The sequence below is a fragment of the Pelmatolapia mariae genome, linkage group LG5 (genome assembly GCF_036321145.2).
Source record: "Pelmatolapia mariae isolate MD_Pm_ZW linkage group LG5, Pm_UMD_F_2, whole genome shotgun sequence".
In the NCBI taxonomy this organism is placed as follows: domain Eukaryota; kingdom Metazoa; phylum Chordata; class Actinopteri; order Cichliformes; family Cichlidae; genus Pelmatolapia; species Pelmatolapia mariae.
In genome coordinates, this window is record NC_086231.1 from 19,129,155 (window position 1) to 19,150,635 (window position 21,481).

The window sequence follows — 21,481 nt, forward strand, 5'->3', positions numbered from 1 at the left end:
ACATCTACCTGTACTGTGAGGCTTGTGGTTGTGACAGTGTGGCAGCATGTATAGTTTCTTTTTATTTGCATGTGTAGTTCAATAAAAAGAATATAGTTCCTAGAATGAACTACTCCCACCAAGGTCGGTGGTCTTTTTTTAGTTGTGCAGTCATACATTCTAGAAAGAGACATAGCTCCTGGATTTTCAAATGAACCTTTTTTGCCTGCCACCCAAAAAAACCCCATGTATCAAGACAACTTTTTTTGGTGCTTTGTGCGCCATGAAGCAAGCATTGTTATTTTGGGGTGAACTGTCTCTTTACGGGTATGTTATTTCCAAGTTAATTATTCTCTAATATATTACTATTAGAGACTATTTCATCTTTATTAGGTGTAGTGAATTAATTTTACTCCTAAGCATTTCAAAAATGCTCATAGAAATGTCACTGATGAGCTGGATGAAATAGTTGGATACAAGATGTGCACTGAAGCTTGTAATATACTTTTTCATTAATTAATTACAGGGAAAAAGTATGTCTTTTTTGCTTCTGACCTCTTCTCTTCTTCCTCTCTTTTCTTAGGATTCCAACAAATCAAGTTCTCAGAGTTTAAGTGACACTGGATACTCTTCAGATGGCATCTCCAGTTCTCATGGGGAAATTACTGGTCAGATTCGGGAAGAAGGAATCAAGCTCAGTGAAAGAGGTGCTTCCATCCCCTCAGAAATCACCAAGCTGGAGAGCTCCATGAAACCTCTGTTGGAGTCAAAGAGTGCTTCAGATCAGAAGCACAGGCCACATTCACTGTCTGTAGGACAGGACATCAGTCCCGATGATGATGCAGCAAGAGATGAATCAGAAGATGACCTCAGTTGTAAGCTTCGGCATGATTACGTGGAGGACAGCAGTGAAAGTGGTCTCTCACCATTGCCAATAAGACAGAAGAAGTCACATAAAGATTTAACAGATGAAGAATACATGAGGAGGCAAATTATGGAGATGAGTGCTGATGAAGAAGATTTAGAAGATTATGGAAATCAGAAAGTAAAAAAGTCACATAAAACAAGTGGAGACTTAAACAAAGAGAGGCGACGACTCTCTCATCATTCTAATAGTTTTGAGGATGACGCCAAGGTTTCAGAAGGGGCTTATAAGGCAAATGAAGAAGAAGACGTTGTGATCGCTGGAGGCCTTCGCCGCTTTAAAACCATTGAGCTAAATAACACCAACAGCTACAATCGAGACATGGAGCTCAGTACTGAGCATGACCTAAGAGAACCAGAGCTAGAGATGGAAAGTCTGACTGGGTCTCCAGAGGAGCGGTCTAAAGGAGAGTATTCATCAACCCTGCCTGCCACCACCCCCAGCTACACCTCTGGAACATCCCCCACATCTGTGTCATCCATGGAGGATGACAGTGACAGCAGCCCTAGCCGTAGGGCACGACTAGAGGAGGCCAAGCAGCAGAGAAAGGCTCGCCATCGTTCCCATGGGCCCCTGCTGCCAACCATTGAGGACTCATCTGAGGAGGATGAGCTTAGAGAGGAGGAAGAACTACTTAGAGAACAGGAGCAAATGAGAGATTTAGAGCAACAGAGGATCAGAAGTACTGCCCGAAAAACAAAAAGGGATAAAGAAGAGCTACGAGCCCAAAGACGCAGAGAAAGGTCCAAAACTCCTCCAAGTAATCTCTCTCCTATCGAGGATGCATCACCAACAGAGGAGCTGAGGCAGGCTGCTGAGATGGAGGAACTTCACAGATCGTCATGTTCGGAGTACTCACCTTCTATGGACTCTGAGGCAGAAGGCTTTGAGATAATTGGTGGAAAGCTTTACAAATCAGGAAATGAGTATAACCTTCCAACCTTTACTTCTCTCTACTCTCCAACAGAAAAGACAGCAGTTTTACCATCTGATAAAACACTGAAAAGTGCAGAGGAAGTGTACGAGGAGATGATGAAGAAAGCACAGCTCATGCAGAGGCAGGGACACGCTGTTAATCAGCAGAAAAGTACCTCTCAGTCTGATGATAAGCATCATCTTGAAGCTGGAACTGCACTCACCCCTGGCTCAAGCCCAACACAGGTTACTGCACCTATGTCCTTCTCTACAACAGGCAGTGATCCAAGAATTCCAGGTATTCATGCAGCACAGCATCTCTCAAAAGAAACACAAAACAGGATGATGACACAGAGTGCCAAAATTGAAGGTGTTGTTGGAGTTGCCACAACAAAAGCTGTGAGTCATACTGTGACAAATCGCCAAACAGGTGGCCCGGTACCTGCTGGCACCAAGGTAGGCTCCCAGAGGCCAACACAGGCACCATCTGACCCTGGAACATCCTCCCTGACCTCCAGAGTCTTTTCCCTTTTCAAAGGGCCTAGCCCCCCAGTCTCTCCCACTGCTTCTCCAGTACAAAGTCCAACTCATGCCCCATCTGTGCGATCCACTAGTAGTGGCGGCAGGCAACTGCCATCTCTGCCTGGTGGTCCTACATCAGCTGCAGCATCCCATGGGGCTCAGGCACCTCAAAGAGCAGTTTCGCCACGTCTCATACGACAGCAGTCCTCCCAAGATTCACCCGTGATGGTGATAACTCTCGGTTCTGAAACAACTAGTCCTGCCAAGCCACTTACTGTAAATTCTTCCACTTCACCTTTGTCATCACCAACACAAGCAAGTTGTAAAACACTGTACAGCTCGCATCCCTCTTCAACAAGTTCGCCAACATCACCTCAAAAACACCCATCTCAACAGTCCCTGAAACATTCTTCTCAGATGGCTCAGAATGTTGAAAAAGTTAATGTTGGTATAAGTGCTGGATCTGTGGAGATATCTCTAGGTAAAATTTCAAATATTCAAGGCACTTCAAAGGTTGTAGGTCAGGGTGAAACACTTCCTGGCACTAATGTTGTGGATTTGAGGGCCCCAATGAGGCCAGCTCCAATTATAATGACAGACCAGGGAATGGACCTAACATCCCTTGCCTCTGACACGAGACGATACTCTTTAGGAGCAGAGCAGCCGGCTGGTAGACACACAGCAGTGCAGCCTCTTATCATGAACCTGAATGCACAAGAGCAACCACACGTATCTGTATCAACGCCAACCACAGTGAGTGTCACAGTCGCAGGTTCAACATTCATATCCCAACCAAAGCAGCCTGTCGTGTATGGAGATCCATTACAAAACCGTGTGGATCTTGGGCAAGGTGTTGGATCAGCTGTCTGTTTAACCCAGAGTAAGCCACCAATCACAGACCCATCTATTCCCAAAATCGATGCCTGTCTGGAGAATCTGGGTATACAGCAGCAACAACTGCAGTTACAGCAGCAGAAGCTGCTTCAGCAGCAACAGCTTCTGGAACAACAGCTCCAGCAGCACCAGCAGCACTCCTCTTTTGCTCGTTATAATTTGGCTAATCAAGTCCAGCCACTGCTGATAAAAAAAGACCTTGTAGTGAACCAGACAAGCAGTGCCCAGCCTGCAGTGACTGCTAGTGCCATACCTAGAGTCTCCCCACTGGCTCCACCATCAGTTTCTGGGGCTCCTGCTTCTAATGTTCCCCACGAATTGTACGGTGGAGTTGCCTTAGAACTAAAAAATAAGCCAACAGTAATGAACCTATCCACAGGTAAGCCCCATGTGATGATGGTGCACCTTGATGAGAGTAATCCATCACAAAGTGGCACAGTGACTCAACTGATAAAGCGAGAGGAACCTCCTCCCCCTCCTCAGGTCTTGGATCTTACTGGACAGATCAAACCAGAAAACCAGGTGGCTTGTTGTGATGTTGTTTACAAATTGCCCTTTGGTGGTTCCTGTTCAGGGTCACTCACTCAGAAGTCTACCACAGTATCCTCAGATAAAAACACGACCACTGAAAGCTCTCAAGCAGCCCATCCTCCCCATTCACCTCACTACAGCATTAGCCAACAACAGCAACACCAGCCTCAAGTTACACAAGGAATGACAGACGAACATAAAGCATACCAAACACCCATAGTCCCCTCAGGAAGAATACAGCCATCCATGTCGGATACTAATCTGCCTTCCATGACTGATGCTAGCCACTACCAGAGTAATCTCCAGGGTGGTATGGCAGTAGATCTTAGCAGTATAAATCAGGTTTATGAAGGTGGATACCTTGGCATGGGAGCACAGTATGGTTCCTACACAGACTTGCGTCACCAAGGAGATCTTGGAGGCCCTTCGTTACCCCTTCGCCGATATGGCTCCATGTCAAATATCAGTTCAGACTATGCCTACAGTTCACGTGACCTAACAGTATCACAGGACTCCAATTTGGCTCAGTATAGTGCGACCACTGCCAGGGAGATCAGTCGCATGTGTGCAGCTCTTAACACAGTGGATCAGTATGGGAACCGGTATGGAACTAATGCAGAATTACCATATGGGGCAGGAAGGGGTGGACCTTTAGCAAGGTTAAATCTCCAGCAAAGCTTAGCATCAATAAGGGCAAATTTACTCTATGGACCAGATGGAAGACCAACAGCAAATGGCCAAACCCTAACAAATCTAATAAATGCTAGACAAGCTAGTATACGCGCCTTGTACCCTGCTGCTTTGAGGGGAGGTGATGGCATGATATATTCTACCATAAATACTCCCATTGCCTCTACCTTGCCAATTACTACACAGCCTGCCTCTGTCCTGCGCCCCATGCCAAGAGGAATTTACAGACCGTACCCTACAGGTGTAACCGCTGTACCATTGGCTAGTCTTACAAGGTTGCCTCAGTTGACCCCCAGGATGCCTCTGTCCACGCAGGGAGCATATTCTTACCCTCCTCCAAACCAATATCAAACTTCTGCCACACCATCAGGAAGTATGCCCGTGGTAAGCAGCTCCCACCAAGAAACTCCAATGTACCTCGGAAAGCCTTTAACAACAGTTGCTCCACAAACAGTTACAACAATTGCACCATCACAAACTGCAGTACAAAGTGTTGTTGCCACCGGGATGTACACAACAGCTGATCATCAAATAGACCACGCTAAGCTCTCATCACAGAGTATTACAGCTCTCTCTCAAGCTCAAAGCCAGCCTCCAACTGTCCAGCCAGTGCAGGCACAGCAGTTGCCTGCTCAAACTGAGCCTTTATCCCTCACTCAAACCCAAACTCAAGCACAACCTGTCAGTCAGCCTCAACAGTTAGTTTTGCCGCAAAGTCAGTCGCAAGCACCACCACATGGTTCTGCACAAGCACCAAGCTCCAAACTTTCTCCACCCACAGATGCTCAGAAAGGTAAGGAAGATGAGAGACTGAGTCAGCAACAAGAGCACATGCTGCAGTTAGAACGAGAACGGGTTGAACTAGAGAAATTACGACAGTTACGTCTGCAAGAGGAGCTTGAAAGAGATCGTATGGAGCTTCAGCGTCACAGAGAAAAAGAACAGCTCCTGGTTCAGCGTGAGATCCAAGAGTTGCAGACGATCAAACAGCAAGTCCTACAGCAGCAGCAAGCTGAGCGCGAAACGCAGCTCATTATGCAAAGGGAACAACTAGCTCAACAGAGAATGCAGCTTGAGCAAATCCAGTCATTGCAGCAGCAGCTCCAGCAGCAGTTGGAGGAGCAGAAAAGGCAAAAGACAGCAGCAGTGGAGGCAGCAGCGGCAGCAGCGGCGGCTGAAGCTGCTGCTGCATCTGCTGCAGCTGCAGCAGCAGCAACATCTGCCCAGGGTGCTATACAAGGGGTTGTTGTTGGAGGAGGTCCCCCTCAAGGGTTTATTATTTGTGACCAAAGCGGTAGAGTTATTCAGCAAGATGGACAGAGTGTTCAGTTTTGGCAAGATGGACAGCTGGTCCAAGCTGTGGTGGCAGCTCGACCTATTCATAGTTCAGCCTCTGAAATGTCTTTAAAAAGCAGTGACAAACAGGTTGACTCTAAGATTATGAAAAAGCAGAATTCCATGCCTCGGCTGAGGGATGGCTCAGAGGAGGACTCTGTGAAAAGGATTACAGACAGCTGTGTGCAAACAGATGACGAAGATGGAGAGGAAAGATTCATGAACAGGCGCAGGAGAACTCGGCGAATTGCAGACTGCAGTGTACAGACTGATGAGGAGGACCAGGCAGAATGGGACCAGCAGCCCGTAAGGCGCAGGCGATCACGTGCATCCAAGCACTCTGAATCTAGCGGTGAGGCTAAATCTGAAGGATCATCCAAAGTGGTTTCTGCAAGCATAGCTATTCAGACCACAAATGATTCATCATGCCAAACAGAACCTGACCAACTAGGCAGGGTTTCGCCTGCAATCCACATTACAGTGGCAGAAACCTCAAAGGTTGACCTATTACATTACATTGCGGCTCCTGAAAGAACGCACAAAGGAGAGAGTCTGGCCTGCCAAACAGAACCAGAGTCTCATTCCCAGGGAGTGGTCGCCCCTCAGCTAAGTGTGCCCACAACTATCAGCCCCTACTCAACAAGTCTGCATATAGTAGGAGCAAACACATCTGACCCAATCTCCCCTAGACTCCAAGGAGTTGTTAAGTTTGAGAGGAGGAAACCAGACCCCTTGGAAATCGGCTATCAGCAGCAACAGAATGAGTCTCATTCTCGCCAGCCCCCCAAATCTCCCCAAGTGCTATACTCCCCTGTATCTCCGCTGTCTCCTCATCGCATGCTAGAGACAACATTTGCCTCACAGGAGAAGCTTAACAAGGCCCACGTAACGCCCCAGCAAAAGGCCTTCACTGCCGAGTCACCCCAACGCCACCAGACTCTACCAAGACCCATAAAAAGTGTGCAGCGCTCGATGTCGGATCCAAAGCCTCTCAGTCCTACATCAGAGGACCCTGTCAAGACCAGGTTCTCCCCATATCACCAACAAGCTGTGTCCAACAGTCAGGTACAAAATCATAACCTTTTATTTAAACAGAGTTTATCATGCATGTAACATATCAGTGTTTATACACAACAAAGAACTAGTAGAATTCTAAAAATTTAAATGCCTGTTTGAAGAGTATAATCACAAGACAAATCTGACTTTAGAAATTAGTTAAACTAATGTGTGGTTATTAGTGTTACGCATTCAAAACTAATTTATTCTACAATTAAAAGAGTCTATTAGCACAGATACAATCAAATAAAAGGAGCACCTTTTGGGGGCTGTTTGAAGTCACATAGTGCTTTTCTACACTATAAAACTAAAACTTCATTACGTGAATTAAAAAATACACACACACACACACACACACATAGTTTACGCCAACATATGCTGTCAAAGCAGCTTCAGTGTACCTTGGAGTTCATTTTCCAAGGTTGAGATTTTATGGTAAGGATGAACACAATTCTTCCAGAATATTTTCCATTCATTTGGTGTTTTAAAAAGGGAGGTAAAGAGCAATGTACAACAAACTGGTCGAAAATCAACTCAATTTAGATTTGAAGACTTTTAAAGCCATAGAATATGATCTACATCATTTTCATACTGGTCAAACCTGTCCCATCAGGACAGAAATGCTCCATCAAAGGATAAAGGTGATTATAACAGTTCTTAGATTAATTTGCATAACATAGCCCGTATATCCCCTGACTGCAAGGTCAAAGGTTCAGGCTTTTCCTTTAATATGTATCCAGGATGTCGTAGGATGCTTTGTGTGGACATGGACATGGATAATCACACAGGATCTGGCATTGACAAAGTACCAGAATGATCTCATAAGAGCAGATGGCAATATCAGAAAAGCTTTTCTGCTACGTCTCCTCCCCTATCTTCTCCCTTTATACATTTTTAGTCCGTTTGTCTCTTTCTCTCTCTCTATTTGCCACGTTTTCTATTTTTGGTAAACCCTAAAGTTTTGCCACAGGGAGACACAATGTGAAGTAATCCCACCGCTGCCTTGCTCGCTCCCTAATTGTTAGCAGCTGGTCAAAGTAAATTAACATCGCTCTGCAGTTAGACCAAGTCTTTTTCATATTCATACCTCTAATCTTTAGTGTTAACATTTAATACTCGATTCTCTTGTGGATACTAAAAAAAAAACCCTCCATCATGGATCAACGAAGCACAAATGTTTTGTAAGTAAAAGACTAGCATAGATATCTTTTTAAACTGTGTTTTATTTGTTATGTTTGACTGTTCTTACTTGCATGAGGCGCATAAATATTTATGTCTTGTAAAAGAAGTCCAGCAACAGCAACTATCAAAGCAGTAAAGGGAAAATTTGCATTTTTCTGAAAATACATTTGGAGTGAAATCAGAAGACATTTGCTTCATTTTATTCTTCATTTTATTCTCCGGTCAGCTTGAAAAGTATGTCTAACCATTATCTGCTTATTTTTACATATACTAAACTGCTAAAACACAGAATTTGTTCAACATTATATTTCATCAAAAATGTTGTCATTGACCCTTATTGGCCCTAAATTTAGAAAAATAGCTGTTATTTTAAGATAATAGCTTTGTAGACTAATGCTTAGTTCATTGCAGTAACAGTGGTTTTAATATTACTGTTTTAATAAACAACATGGTTACATTTGAACATTTTTATGTAGTGTGATATAGAGGTGCTGTGTTGACTTTTAGTTCTAAACATTTTATTTAAAATTGTTAACCTGGCATAACATGAAAAATTTCAATTACAATTTCTGGCTTCAGTGGAACGTTTTAATAAATATAATGAAATTAAACCATATTAATTAAAATACTGATGAAGTTCAGGCTCTCATGGTACATAGCTCAATTAACGTCAAGGAGTCTGACAAAACACAGGGCTTAATAGTTCTTCGCTTCGGTGTAGAGATGAAGATGTGTGCAGCTTCTCTATGAGTACTAAGTGTACAGTAATGAGTTTAATTTACATAAACACATTCTGTTTATAGCTCCGTGTTTGCTGATGTGTATCTGCCCCTCCTAGCAGATGGCCTCCCTGCAGCAGCAGCAGAACTCTCTGATGAGGAAAGTAAAGAGAACTCTCCCCAGCCCCCCTCCAGAGGAGACTCCACTTCCCATTGTTACTCCAGCACAAATGTACAGCTCTCCTGGCATGCACCAGAGGGTCCCTCCAAGACCCGCCCAGGGTGTCACCAAGGCTGGCCTTCTGAGCGAACTAAAAGCTGTGGAGCAAGAGTCATCGAAGCTTCGTAAGCAGCAGGCTGAACTGGAGGAAGAAGAAAAAGAGATTGACGCCAAGCTACGCTATTTGGAGCTAGGCATTACGCAACGAAAGGAGACTATGGTGAAGGAGAGAGAGAGGAGAGAATTGGCCTACCTGCGATGTATGGGTGATGCCCGAGACTACATGTCAGACAGCGAGCTCAATAACCTTAGGATGGCAGCTGCAACTGGAACCTTTGACGCTAATGGTTTGCTGACAAGGCCCAGCACTGCCCCACTGAGTCAGTTTACGAATGATCTCACTGCAACTTCCCAGTATCCCTCAACTTCATCTTATATGTCTTATCCATACCCTCAAACATCTACACAGCAACCAGGCTCCACTTACCAACAGATAGGTTTCCAGCCTCCTCAGTACCCTTCATCCTCTGCACCCCAGCCTGGAACATTCCAGCCACATCCCCCACCAGGCCCTGGATATCAGAACCAGGGAACTTATTCCTCACGCATGTATGGCCAGTCCTCTTATCAGACAGAGATTGGCATGCAACAGCATGGTCACCAGGGCTTCCATTCACCTGCTCAACCTATGCCAGGACAGAGCCTTCCTTATCCCACTCACAGTTCCTACCAGCCTGGCCTCTCCTATCAGCCCCAGGCTGAGATCCTCACAGTCCATCAAAGACCAAGGCAAACATCTTTGGCTGACCTTGAACAAAAGCTTCCCACCAATTATGAGGTCATCAGCAACCCTGCAGTATCCGTGGCTACATCAGCTCCAGATAGCAGCTATGGTTCAGCTTATGGCAATGCATATGGACAATACCGCCCACCTGAGCCAGGCCTGACTCATTCTGTGGAGAGCCCCACATCTGCTTACGCTACAGATGGTCTCTACACTTCTAACTTAGAGCAGAGTATTCCTAGGAACTATGTCATGATCGATGACATCAGCGAACTGACAAAAGACAGTGGGCAACCCACAGATGCTCTGGGTCATCCAGTCGGAGGGCGGTATCGCAGTGAGAATGGCCCCGCTCGAGGAAGTGCATATGGAAGACCAGATGATGAGCCCGTGGACGCTTATGGCAAACCTATAAGTTCCACAGGTTACCAGACCACAGTGGACAGTCGCACTGGCACCACAGTGAGTGGAGGCTCTTCCTATTACTATGATGATTATAAACACTCATCACGCAGCAGCTCTAGCAGCCACAAATTAACTTCCAAGAATCTTGCCCCTGCCGTAGTCTCCTCTAAACGTAGTAAACACAGGAAGCAGGGAATGGAGCAGAAAATTTCGAAATTCTCCCCTATTGAAGAAGCACGGGATGTGGAGTCTGACCTTGCCTCTTACACAATGACAACATCAACAGGGGGTTCCTGTACAGTGGTGTCCAGATCCAAGAAGCTTCAGGATGATGCAACCTACGGGATGAAGAAAAGTGCATACGACCAGCAGAAATATTATGGCACCAGTCGTGAAGGTCTTGAGGAAGAGGACCGCATGTATAGCTCTGGTAGGTCCAGGTCTACAGGATATGGTATGGACAAGATTTCTTCCAGAGATGCCACAGGGCACCGGAGTAAATCGTATGAAAGAGATGCTATGGAGCGATCTCAAAGAAGCAGCCGCAGTGGAAGGCCTCCTATGCGCCAGAATTCAGAAGAGGAGAGCCCGCTCAGTCCGGTTGGAAAGCCTGTCGGCATGGGAAGAAGCTCTGGCATATCAGAAGCCCATGACGTGAGAAACCAGTACGGCTCCAGCCATTCACTTCCAGATGTACAGGACCATCATAAGAAGGACCTGCCCAGGAGTCATGTCTATAAACCAGATGACCCTTATCTTGTAGATGACATGCATTGTGCTGTTTCTGACAGTGAAGGTAACTGGTGCTGAATTATTTGTGCTGTAGTTTGTTCCTCTACCGTGTGCTGAAAAGACTGCATGCCAAGTTTGGAGAACATCACCATTTTTATTTTTATTTATTAATTTTTTTCCTTTGACAAACAATGCCAAAAATGTTTTATATTCATGTTTTGCATGCATAGTTTTTATGTATGAGGTGGGCCGTGAATGCTGCTTTTTTTTCCTTTTGTTTTTTTTTAAACATCTGCATGGCTCTGGAATATGGAGCATGGCTTTCCAGATATTTTGCATGTCATCAGTCTGCATGCTACTCCACCCGCCAATGTAATACCACTGACATTGACTGATCATGTCTGTATTGATTTTTGAAAAGCCTATCATTTGGGTCAAGAGGAGACTGACTGGTTTGAGAAACCACGGGAGGCCCGTTCTGATCGCTCAAGACATCATGGAAGTGGGAGTCATTCATCCACAGGCAGACGTAGTAAACATACTTACCATGATTACGACGAGCCTCCAGAGGAATACGGTCCACAGGATGAGTACAACCAACGCCACTCATCCTCCACACCACGGGACCACCGTCACCACAGCAGCACCCCTGGCAGACACACCTCTTCCCGCCACTCCACAGAAGACTCCAGGTCCTCTCGGTCTTCCAGGACACACCCCAAAGACCCATCCGGCCGTTCTGATGGCCGGAGCTCCTCATCTTTACAAAGAAGGAGCGGTGCAGACTCCCGTTCTGCCCAGGGAAGCCCTCGGAACTCAGGAGACTTCTCTCGTGACTCCGGTCATCACCATGGCACTGCAGGAAGGAGTCAGAGGGGACAAGGAGATCGCTCAACGTCCCGGAGACAGGATCCCACTGCAACAGGGCCTAAACCACAGCAACAGCAGCCCTCTCAGGGCCATTCTGGACAGCAGCGGTCAGGTGGGCAGGACCAGTCGGGGAGACATCCAGGCTCGGAGCCACTTGATGGTACCCAACATGCTCAGCAGCAGCACCATCAGCAGAATGCACAGCAGCAGCAGCAACAACAGCAACAGCAGCAGCAGCAGCAGCAACCACTACAGCAAGGCCAAATACAAAGCAGTCAGCCTATACCAACAAGTGCAGGGGCTGGACCAGCACAGCAGCAGCCAAAAGCTGGCCAAGCTCCAGCACAGGGACGACAGCCTGGAGTAGGGTCGGCAGCAGGGCAACCACCTGCAGCGGTAAGTAGAGCTACACCTGGCCTTGCTTTCCCCACATACAACAACTGACATGTTTTTATGGCTACATATTTTAAGTAGTTGTGTTTTCTAAATAATCCACAGAAGCAATGAATTGCACTGGTGTGTCCTATTCAGCTTTCAAAAACGGTTTCAAATGCCATAATGGATAAAGCTGTTGTTTGATGCTGTTGCTGAAATGCAAGTGTGAGAACAACGTGACTCACTCAGAAATCCACTCACCAGTTTCAGTTTTCCCGTACTCAGTATTTGTCTTGATTTTTGTTCAGGCAAAAATGGATGCCACACCTGCAGCAGCTGCCACAGGAATGAAACCTACAACAGGAATCCCAATAGCACCTCAGCCTACCAAAATAGCCACGCCACCTCTAACAGGCATTGGTACGTCATAGTATCACTGTCAAGATGTCATAACCACCGCCACAGGCAAAAACATGGCACACAGTACATGATTATTTTGATTTTTTGTTGTTGTTGTTTGCAGGCTCCAAGGCTGCCCCCGTTGGGATCGGTAGCAAACCGGGAGGTATAGGCAGCGCTGCAGCAGGCCAGGCACCTGCTGAAGGGGAAAATGTTCTCACCAAAATCCTGCAAGGAGGAGCTGCAGAGCAAGCAGGAAAACTGGGAGATGGTACTCTCATTAATACTTTGATTTATTGAAATAGAGTTGGTTTAGTTTTGCTATGATATGGTAAAACAGAGAAATTTATTACAGCTAAAACTAAGCTCTTGGATTTTCTTGTTTTTTCATATTTGCCTTCTTCTCTTTTCTCATTCTTGCAGCTTTGTCCGGCCTTGGGAAGAAGTTCACTTCATTCTGGTGAACTGTAGAGAGGAGGGTAATGAAACTATAGTTCTTAATAAGAGACTTGTTGAAATTATAAAAATGTATACATTTTTGTTGTTTTTCAAGCTGTTATGGCAGAAGCACGGATTGCGTTAGAGAAATGATGGCGGGCTGACATCTGTCAACAGAAATGATGGAACACTTCCAAATGTTGAATAGTTACTGCTTAGAAAAGGGAAATGTGTGTGGTTATTATTTAACATGTTCATTTTGTTTCTACTGTGCTGCTTTTTTCCAGGGTTTGCAGAGTGGAAATAAGTTGGATTGGTAGCTTTGTACTGGAAAAACCTATGAAACTGCTTTAATACATTTCACTTTTTAGAGGACAGGGAGGAATGCTGAATGCATCAGTGAGTATCTCTACTTTTAGGACAAGTTTGAAAGGGATTTAAAGGGTTTAACACTCCATCTATTTATTTATTGAACGTCTGCTTGAAAAAAGGCTGAATAAGAAAATACTTACACATACACTGGCCTCATTGTTTAAATTTTGTTATGTTTAATATGAGCGTCAACATTTTAACAGTGTATATTTGAAAGGGAAGCGTAACAGGTTGACTTTGATTTTTTTGGGGGGGGACAAAGCACCACTAAGCAGTCGAAAACCATGTCATAATAGTAACTTATTTAAAGATTTGATCATTTTGTATGTAGTAAATGCAGCAGATGTTATTCTATTGATCATTGGTAGTATTTTTTATGCATTTAGGTTTGTTTTTTGGGTTTTTTTTGGGTACACCAACACTCCAAGCTGTGAAAACATAAAATGCTGTCGCACTTTGATTAATGGATTAAGTGTTCTATCAGGGTATATTTACATAGATTAGCATAGTCCATGTTTGCATAATGAGAAGACTCAAGTGAAGTGATGACTCATTAAATATCTTGATTGTATATTTGAACTGATTCGCGGTACCTCTCCTTTACCCCGAATTGCTAAACAGAGGTGGAATCAAAGGATGCCTTGTCAGCACTCAATTCCCCAGACATGGGCGCACGACTGAAGTGGATTAAATAAGGGCGATCGCTTCGTCAGCACGGTGTTGAGAGACCTGAGCAGAGGGCTGAAAGTAAGTGGAGGCTTATACAGAACTACGGTCCCAGAATGATGATTGCGAAGACATCTGAGGCCTCATTAGACCAACGGCAAGTCACTTTCACATGCTGCACATCTGTGTTCTTGTGTGTGAATGTATGCCTGTGTTGCTGGTTTAATTAACTTTTCTTTGCATGTGCATTTTTTTTTTTTACAGTTTTGTTACTGTCCACTTGAAGTTTGTGTAGCAGAGATGAGAGGCAGAAACCAAGAGCAAGTGAGGTCTGCACTAGAATAGTTTACCTCCTAACTAAACACACCTCCAATAATCTGGGCCAAGCACACTGGGCTATAATTAGCCAGCGAAAGCTAACTGTGGCGTGGCTTTAGTTGCACACACGCAAAGACACACAGAGACAAGAGCACATGTAGGGACACAGATTCATGACTCATTGTAATTCATTACATGGTAGAATGAACAAATTCTGCTCAATGGAGCAGAACTGCAAAAGTGCAAATAAAGCAGATTTCAAAGCTCGCTTTTTTTCTCTTTTGCCTGTGTTAAAACTCACGCAGGGACAAAGTTGAAGCTTATTTGAGTGAAGATCTATCATTTAGCTTTTATTCTGTCTGCGGTCGAGTTTGGATTGATGTCAGCAACCGTGTTGGTCATCTCTGTTGGTTGCCACTCTGAGGAGTCAGAGGGGATATGTAGAGATGAGATAAACCAGACCCAGTGGCTCAGTGAATTACTGCCAGGACCAACAGGGCTGTGATAGGCTGGAGTGTCATGTGAAGGAGGATGTGGTGGGCAGGCTGCGTCGTGACATGAACAGAAGAAAGAAAGCTTTAATCTCTGTCACTATGTGATTGCTTTTTACAAAAATATGTTCTTTTTTTTAACGTAATTTTTGGTATTTGTCTTTTAACTGTATTGTTTTAATTTAACTAGCATCTGTTGTGCATTAAGGTTTCATTTATTTCTGCCAACATTAACATTTCCATTGTCTCTATTTCAGGTGGATAATGGTCAATAATAATGAGGATGAGGCAAACTGGAAAGAGCAAGTCATACCTCCCATCCTTTTTTTTAAAAAAAAAGAAAAAAGAAAAAGTCCTCCTGGGATCTGTGTGACAGTAAAAGCCCCACTAACTGAGGCAGGTGGATATCATAGGGGAAAGTCAGCATGCTCATGCTTGCGTGTCCCTCCTTTGAAGCAGCTCAATAAAGAAAGCCTCACAGCGCCCTCTACAGGGATTTTAATGTGACACCACTCATGTCTTTCAAGGATACTTGATTCTACTTTGATGCCTTCAGAGTATTTTCATGCAAAACACGGTGGAAAATCAAGAAAAAGAAGTCAGATTTCATAGGTTTTACCTTGTACCAAAGAGACCAATCTTAGCCCTAAAAGGCACCACATACCTGGAGCAGAACCGGCATATCGCGACAATGACGACCAACCTGATGACGCCGCTAAAACTCTTCAAGGCTTGGTTTCTCTGATCTCTACAGTACATTCCAGTATAGGGAAAATGACCCTGTCTTTGAATGTGTTTTTATTTGTCTTTTATTTTGTTGTTGTTTCAGTGTCTACAGAATGCATTGTGTAAATGTGGACATGAGAATGCACGCACAAATGAAAAAACTGCAAAAAAGAAAAAAAAAAAGAAGCCCATATCAATACTTTTTCACCACCTCGAAGATGCCGCTAGTCATTAGCTGTAGGTTTTTAGGGAAGGGAAATTACTACCGGTGTGCCCACATGTGTGAGATTCACACGGATGAGAGGACCAAATGAAAGAATGGCCACGGCTCTTTATTAGCCATCACAAAGCCATCGTTGTAGTCAGCCCCAGAGCATTCTGGGACTTTATCCTTTTCATTGATTTGGCTCATCTTTTAGTTTCTTTTCACTTTTGTTTGCCTGATATATTCACTGAATGGAAGAGCCTTATTCGGTACGTTTTTACTTGTATACCTCATATGTTTGAAAACGTTCATATTGTCATGCATTTGTTTTTACACTGTATACTACTGTATGTACATAAGACAAAACAAGAGATATAATTATGTAAATTTGTCGTTTTGTGTATTTAATGAATCACTTTTCTGTGACTTTTTTGTTATGTGGTTTACTTTGGTAAAACTTTTTATTTATATTATCTATTTTTCACTTTGTATTTATTTGAATCTCTGTTTTCTCGCATCAAATTAATTTGCTTATTCATTTTTAAAAGCAATAGCATGCAGAAAATGCTATATAGCACATAAATGTAGTTTATAGTAGTGAAGGGTATTATCAGACACTTCTGTCAATAACTAGCCGTAATACAATTTGTCAGAGGGTTTACAATCACAGTACCGTGTACAAACATGCATGGTATATGCAGATGCATAAGAGCATGCAGACAGGTACGAACACACTCTCACTTTCTCTTTCTGTCTTTCTCTCACTCTCTCTTTCTCTCTCTACCAATTTCCTGCAAACACACGCACACACACATACTGCACATGTTACACACTTTGCATCCCTGTTACACTTCAGAGCCAAGGCTAATTGAGTTCTCTCCAAATAGACCTGTTAACCTCCTGCTGATTGATGAGGTTACCAATTCACCAACGAGATGATCTCACTAACAAGCTGGGGCCACTGCCTCTATTTGTGCAAAGACACACATGTACACACATGCGGACACACACACCTACACACACAGACAGATACAGGAGAGGACAAAAGCAATTATCAATTCAAATGTTCTATGCAATGACTCATTTTGAACCTGGAAGTGATTCAGCCTAAAACAGTTTATTATCATCACTGTACTCACAAGAAAACAAGAGAATTATGAACTACGAAAGCAGAAAAAAAAAGTACTGAAAACGTTTTTACTTAGCAACTTGTCTGTATGAATTTGAATATTGAATATTGAACTAGAGTTCTTGTTTGTTTTTTTGTTTTTGTTTTTGTTTTTTGTGGCATGTTTTGACCCCTCACTCCCCGCATGGGGGACTTGTTGCCAAAGGGTAAACTGTGTTAGACTGTCGGTTTTATGAATGTCCACCATCATGTTGCTTTGAAGCATGGGTTTGCTTGGCTTTGTCTGGCTGTTCTTAAGCCCTCATTCAGTTTTTGTGCGTTTTGGCTGACCTGGGCTCCTCAGTGTTTGGCTTGCAGTAACTGTCTGTGCTGCTATAAAACCTGTGATACAGATGGTCAGCACTCCTCATTAATATGTGTCAATGTACATATTGGGTGTCAGTATAACCTGTAAGGATGAATGGAATGCTTCTATCAGATATTTCATTGTTGATTAACCCACTCAGCAGCCAAGCCATTGGAAAGGTGCATGATTAGAAACTATATTCTTGGAAGTTGTACCTGAATTTAAAAAAAGGAAAAAAAAAGAAAAGAAAAAAAATGGTAAGGCATGATTTCACCGAGGTTTGCCTAACAAACCTTGACGTTCACAGGCCAACGTAGAGAATAAAAATGAGTAAAATGTTCAGCCAGTCATTCACAAATCAGGGCATGGCATTTTGAAAGCACAAGCCTGATTGGCAGCACTCGATGCTTGATGAAACACAGGAATATTGAGGTTGCGTGACAGTGCCTCTATCTGAACAACGTTAAGACTTGCATAAAAACATGGTGAGGAGCGACGGCGAGGCGCATGATACTAAACAGAACATTATTAACAGAAGGGCAGACGGGCACGTTCTCACATTCTTACTGTAAATATAAAGTCATTCTTCTGTACAGCTTTTGAGTTTCGAGTACGGCTGTCATGTGCATCCCCATGCCGTATTTGCTGCCAACTTTTGTGTATAAAAAGAATATTTATTATCACAATAATGAGGATGATGACGATGAAACTAATGATGATGATGATCATTATTACTGCATAAGCATAGTGTATGTGGCTGACTTGTATTGACTGTTTACAACAGTGGAACAAAACTTGTATTCAGAAACATATCCAGTCTCTGTGGAGTTTCTATACATATTGTATTTGTTAAATGAGGAGAAAAAAAACCCCTCCATGGCAATTGCAGAGCAGAATGCCTTTGTCAGACTATCAGGAGGTCTTTAGTTTGGTGGGTGTGATCCGCGAGGTGACGAAGGGAAGCAACGGGAAAAAAAGGAAACTAAAAATTTGGAAAAATGTCATTCACTGTTGTAAGTGCAATGGGCAAAATGTCAGTCGTGTATCCATTGTGAAACCTTGTGTTTTATTCAGTGTATTCCTGTAAGCAGAGTAAAATTTTGGTGCATCATGTCAAGTAATGTGATTAATGAAAATATTGACCCTGCAATTTCCAAATGGAGAAAAGAATAAAAAGAAAAGGAGTATATTGTGATTTCTGTCTGGGGTCTCTGTGTGAGTATGTGCATGTGAGACACCGATATAGACTCATAGTTGTAGGCAAGTTGTGCGGTAGGTTTGCTGCTAGCCAGAAGAGGAAAAGATCAAGAATAAGACCCTCGAAGGCAATGATACTGTTCAGATAAGACTAGGCTTTACATGCTGAGGCAGGGATGACTTATCCCGGTGTGGGTGGTAGAGAGGAAGGATCAGTGTGAAGTGGAGCGTTTGCCAATGCATAGGGAGAGATGGAGGTGTGAGTGTGTGAGTATTCGTGACTGAGTCTGCACATGTGTGCATGTCAGAACAAACCGATTACAGTTTCTATCGTCGCTAACGTGTGCCCTTGTCACGTGTCATCTGCGCGGTTTGAAGGATACAACATGATGAAGATCCTGATTTTTATTCATGATATTCTCATTGAGATTGAAGAATGTACCTTTTAATAACAAATATTCTTGGAAATACTGCTGGATTTAAAATTTGTTAAGAAAACTATGAAAAGGATGGTCTGTGTTTCAAATGCACATTGTGCCAGATATTTACCTGAAACCTGAGAAACCAGGTTGTTCTGTGTGTCCTGGCTTTTTATCATCCATGTAATAATAGTTCACTGTTTATTTCAATCCTGCTTATAGGTATAATGTGCCCTCACCTGCAACGCTGTTTGACTTACTGGTCCTCCAAATAGGTTTTGAAGTTGCAGTGCATTCAAGTTGCTGAATTGTGCTTGAGTTGATGGCGGTGCAGCACAATAGTGTACTACTCTACAATGTGCTGAATTGCCCATCACCTTACTATAAAACACCACCCACTGAACAGCTCGCCATACCACACAGTAAGAAATCAACACCCACATTTCCTAATCTTGACTGCCCTCAACTGGTGTGATAGAGAATTGGAGTCAATGTCATTTTAATTTTTAATGTAAGATGCACACAGTAAAAATAAATAAAATGTGCACTTGTGGATAAGCTCTCTATGATGTTGTTAAAATATTCATTTTAAGTACAGGGCTGTAGAAGGAGTAAGGAGGAACAGGAGAATGAACTCCAATGGACTGTTCGTGTGTACGTTTCTGACCAAACTGTAAGAAAGTTACAGCCTTGAGGCGACTGCTGTAGTGATTTGGCGCTATATAAATAAAATTGAATTGAATTGAATTGAAAGTTCCACATGAGCACTGAAAAAAAATCGTGATACCCTTTAGTGAGACCTGTGCTCACAGCCCAGCATCATGCAGCTCGACTGGCATACGCCAGAGTACACCAAAACTGACAGGTCTGCCATTGGCGCCTTGTTCAGATGAGAGCAGGTTCACACTGAGCATGTGTGACAGGCGTTACAGGGTGTGGACATGACGTGGCAAATGTTATGCTGCCTGCAACATCATGTGTGAAGAGAACAGGACACCAGTGGTGCACCTGCCAGCTCTAAAGCTCTTGGATGAATACCAATTGAGCTTTACCTTACCTGTGAGCACAGGTCCCAGTAAAGGACAGCGAGCCCTCATGGCACCTTCTCTTTCTGACAGTTTGGCCAGAAGGAGAAAATTGATTCACATCAGCTTCTGCTGCCCAGCTGAACAGACTGATATCCCTGAAGTCTAACCGACTTTGTTGATAATCAAGTGTTCACTTTATTTTTTTGAGCAGTATACTTTATTACTTAGAGTTTGGAGAGGCAGATAGAAATAATGTATTCATGCATTCGGAGTGTTTAATCATCACACTTCAGGGGTTTTTTTCTGAATAGAAAAGCAAGAGAATAGCTTAAAAAATAATAATATAACCAACTGGAACCCTCTAAATGCAAAACAGGATGAAACCTTAAACTCATCCTTCAGTGCTACGCCCTTGATGCTAATCCTGACTCAGAGGTAGTCAATTATAACTGTGCTGGACTTCACAGTCAAAGACTACACTGGGATGTGAAAGGATTAAACTGAATTTGCACCCAACTTTACAGCTAAAAAGGTCAATGATTTGTTTAATGAGGTCAGTTTCTGTGCTGACCTGCAAATGCAACAATGAAAGATCTTTTGATCACAAAACACACACACCATCACATTTCCTCCAAAGTTTAAGATATGAGCAGCATGTTAAAGAAGAGACATGTTTTCTGGGATACAAAAGATATATTCTTCTTTTATAAATGTGAAGTCCAGCTAGAAACAAAACGGAAGTCTCAGCAGTGAGGGATCTATTGGTCCTGTTAATCAGCATTACCGAGGACCTCTATTATCAAAGTCTTTGATACTTCGGAGGAAGCATAGAGTGGACTTCACAGAAGATATACTCTTTGATACAGATGATGTAGCCATAGGGCCACAAAGGTTAAAACAAGACTAAAAAAATCACTGTTAGCTGATATCACCCATCAGTGAGAGCGCCGCAAAGCTTTAACTCCTAAATCTTTTTCCTAACAAAGATTTATTGCCAAGTCCAGCAGCCAGCTCTACATCACTGGTGTCCAGCCTTTTTTTTAACTTTAGGGAGTTCTAATGGGACACATTTAACATCATAACATCATAAATGACACTGCTGGGCTCTATAGTAACTTATGGACATATTTCTTCTCTCGCTGAGGTGGTCTTTGAGGCTTTTTGAGCCAGCTCTATCCAGTCTCTAAGTGCAGAACAGATGAACGATTGTATACATCAGGCTGATTAATTGCCTGTTATTGCTGAACCCAGTTATACTGTAGGTCACTTAACCTGGGTGTCCTCATATTAAGGGCATATGTGATAAATGATTAAACTATAATTGGTACGCTCACATTCATTCATTTCCTGAAAGCCATGACGACAGCCTTTGCCTCCAAGGATTAAGCAGTTATTAACATCAGCCATGACCTGAGAGAAGCAGTTTATGACTCATCCTCAAGTGATGGAGGTAGAAGCAGAGGGTGACCAGAAGTGAGGGCCACTCATTCTACAATTTAGTCACCGTTACGATCACTCAACGGGCTCAAAGATTACAGGAATCGAGGCTTTAAATTTAAACTGATTCACCGTGCTACTCATTTCTGAGAAATCTCCTGTGAGTGCAGCACTCC

The 21,481-nt window shown here is 43.3% G+C and overlaps 1 protein-coding gene across 4 annotated transcripts in view; it reads left to right on the top strand.

Moving 5' to 3' along the window:
• Positions 1 to 18,427, top strand: part of bsnb (bassoon (presynaptic cytomatrix protein) b) — an 83,749-nt gene extending 65,322 nt beyond the window's left edge. For 2 of the 4 annotated variants that reach the window (XM_063474028.2, XM_063474030.2), the window contains exons 5-13: positions 563 to 6,856; positions 8,868 to 10,953; positions 11,311 to 12,155; positions 12,443 to 12,554; positions 12,658 to 12,804; positions 12,957 to 13,012; positions 13,259 to 13,370; positions 13,965 to 14,166; positions 15,076 to 18,427. In XM_063474028.2, the coding sequence (XP_063330098.1) occupies positions 563 to 6,856; positions 8,868 to 10,953; positions 11,311 to 12,155; positions 12,443 to 12,554; positions 12,658 to 12,804; positions 12,957 to 12,997 (9,525 nt within the window). In that variant the 3' untranslated portion in view covers positions 12,998 to 13,012; positions 13,259 to 13,370; positions 13,965 to 14,166; positions 15,076 to 18,427. Of the gene's footprint in view, positions 1 to 562; positions 6,857 to 8,867; positions 10,954 to 11,310; positions 12,156 to 12,442; positions 12,555 to 12,657; positions 12,805 to 12,956; positions 13,013 to 13,258; positions 13,371 to 13,964; positions 14,167 to 14,273; positions 14,339 to 15,075 lie in introns of all 4 variants that reach the window. The other 2 variants (XM_065470847.1, XM_063474029.2) reach the window with 2 other exon arrangements.
• The last annotated feature ends 3,054 nt before the right edge of the window (positions 18,428 to 21,481 follow it).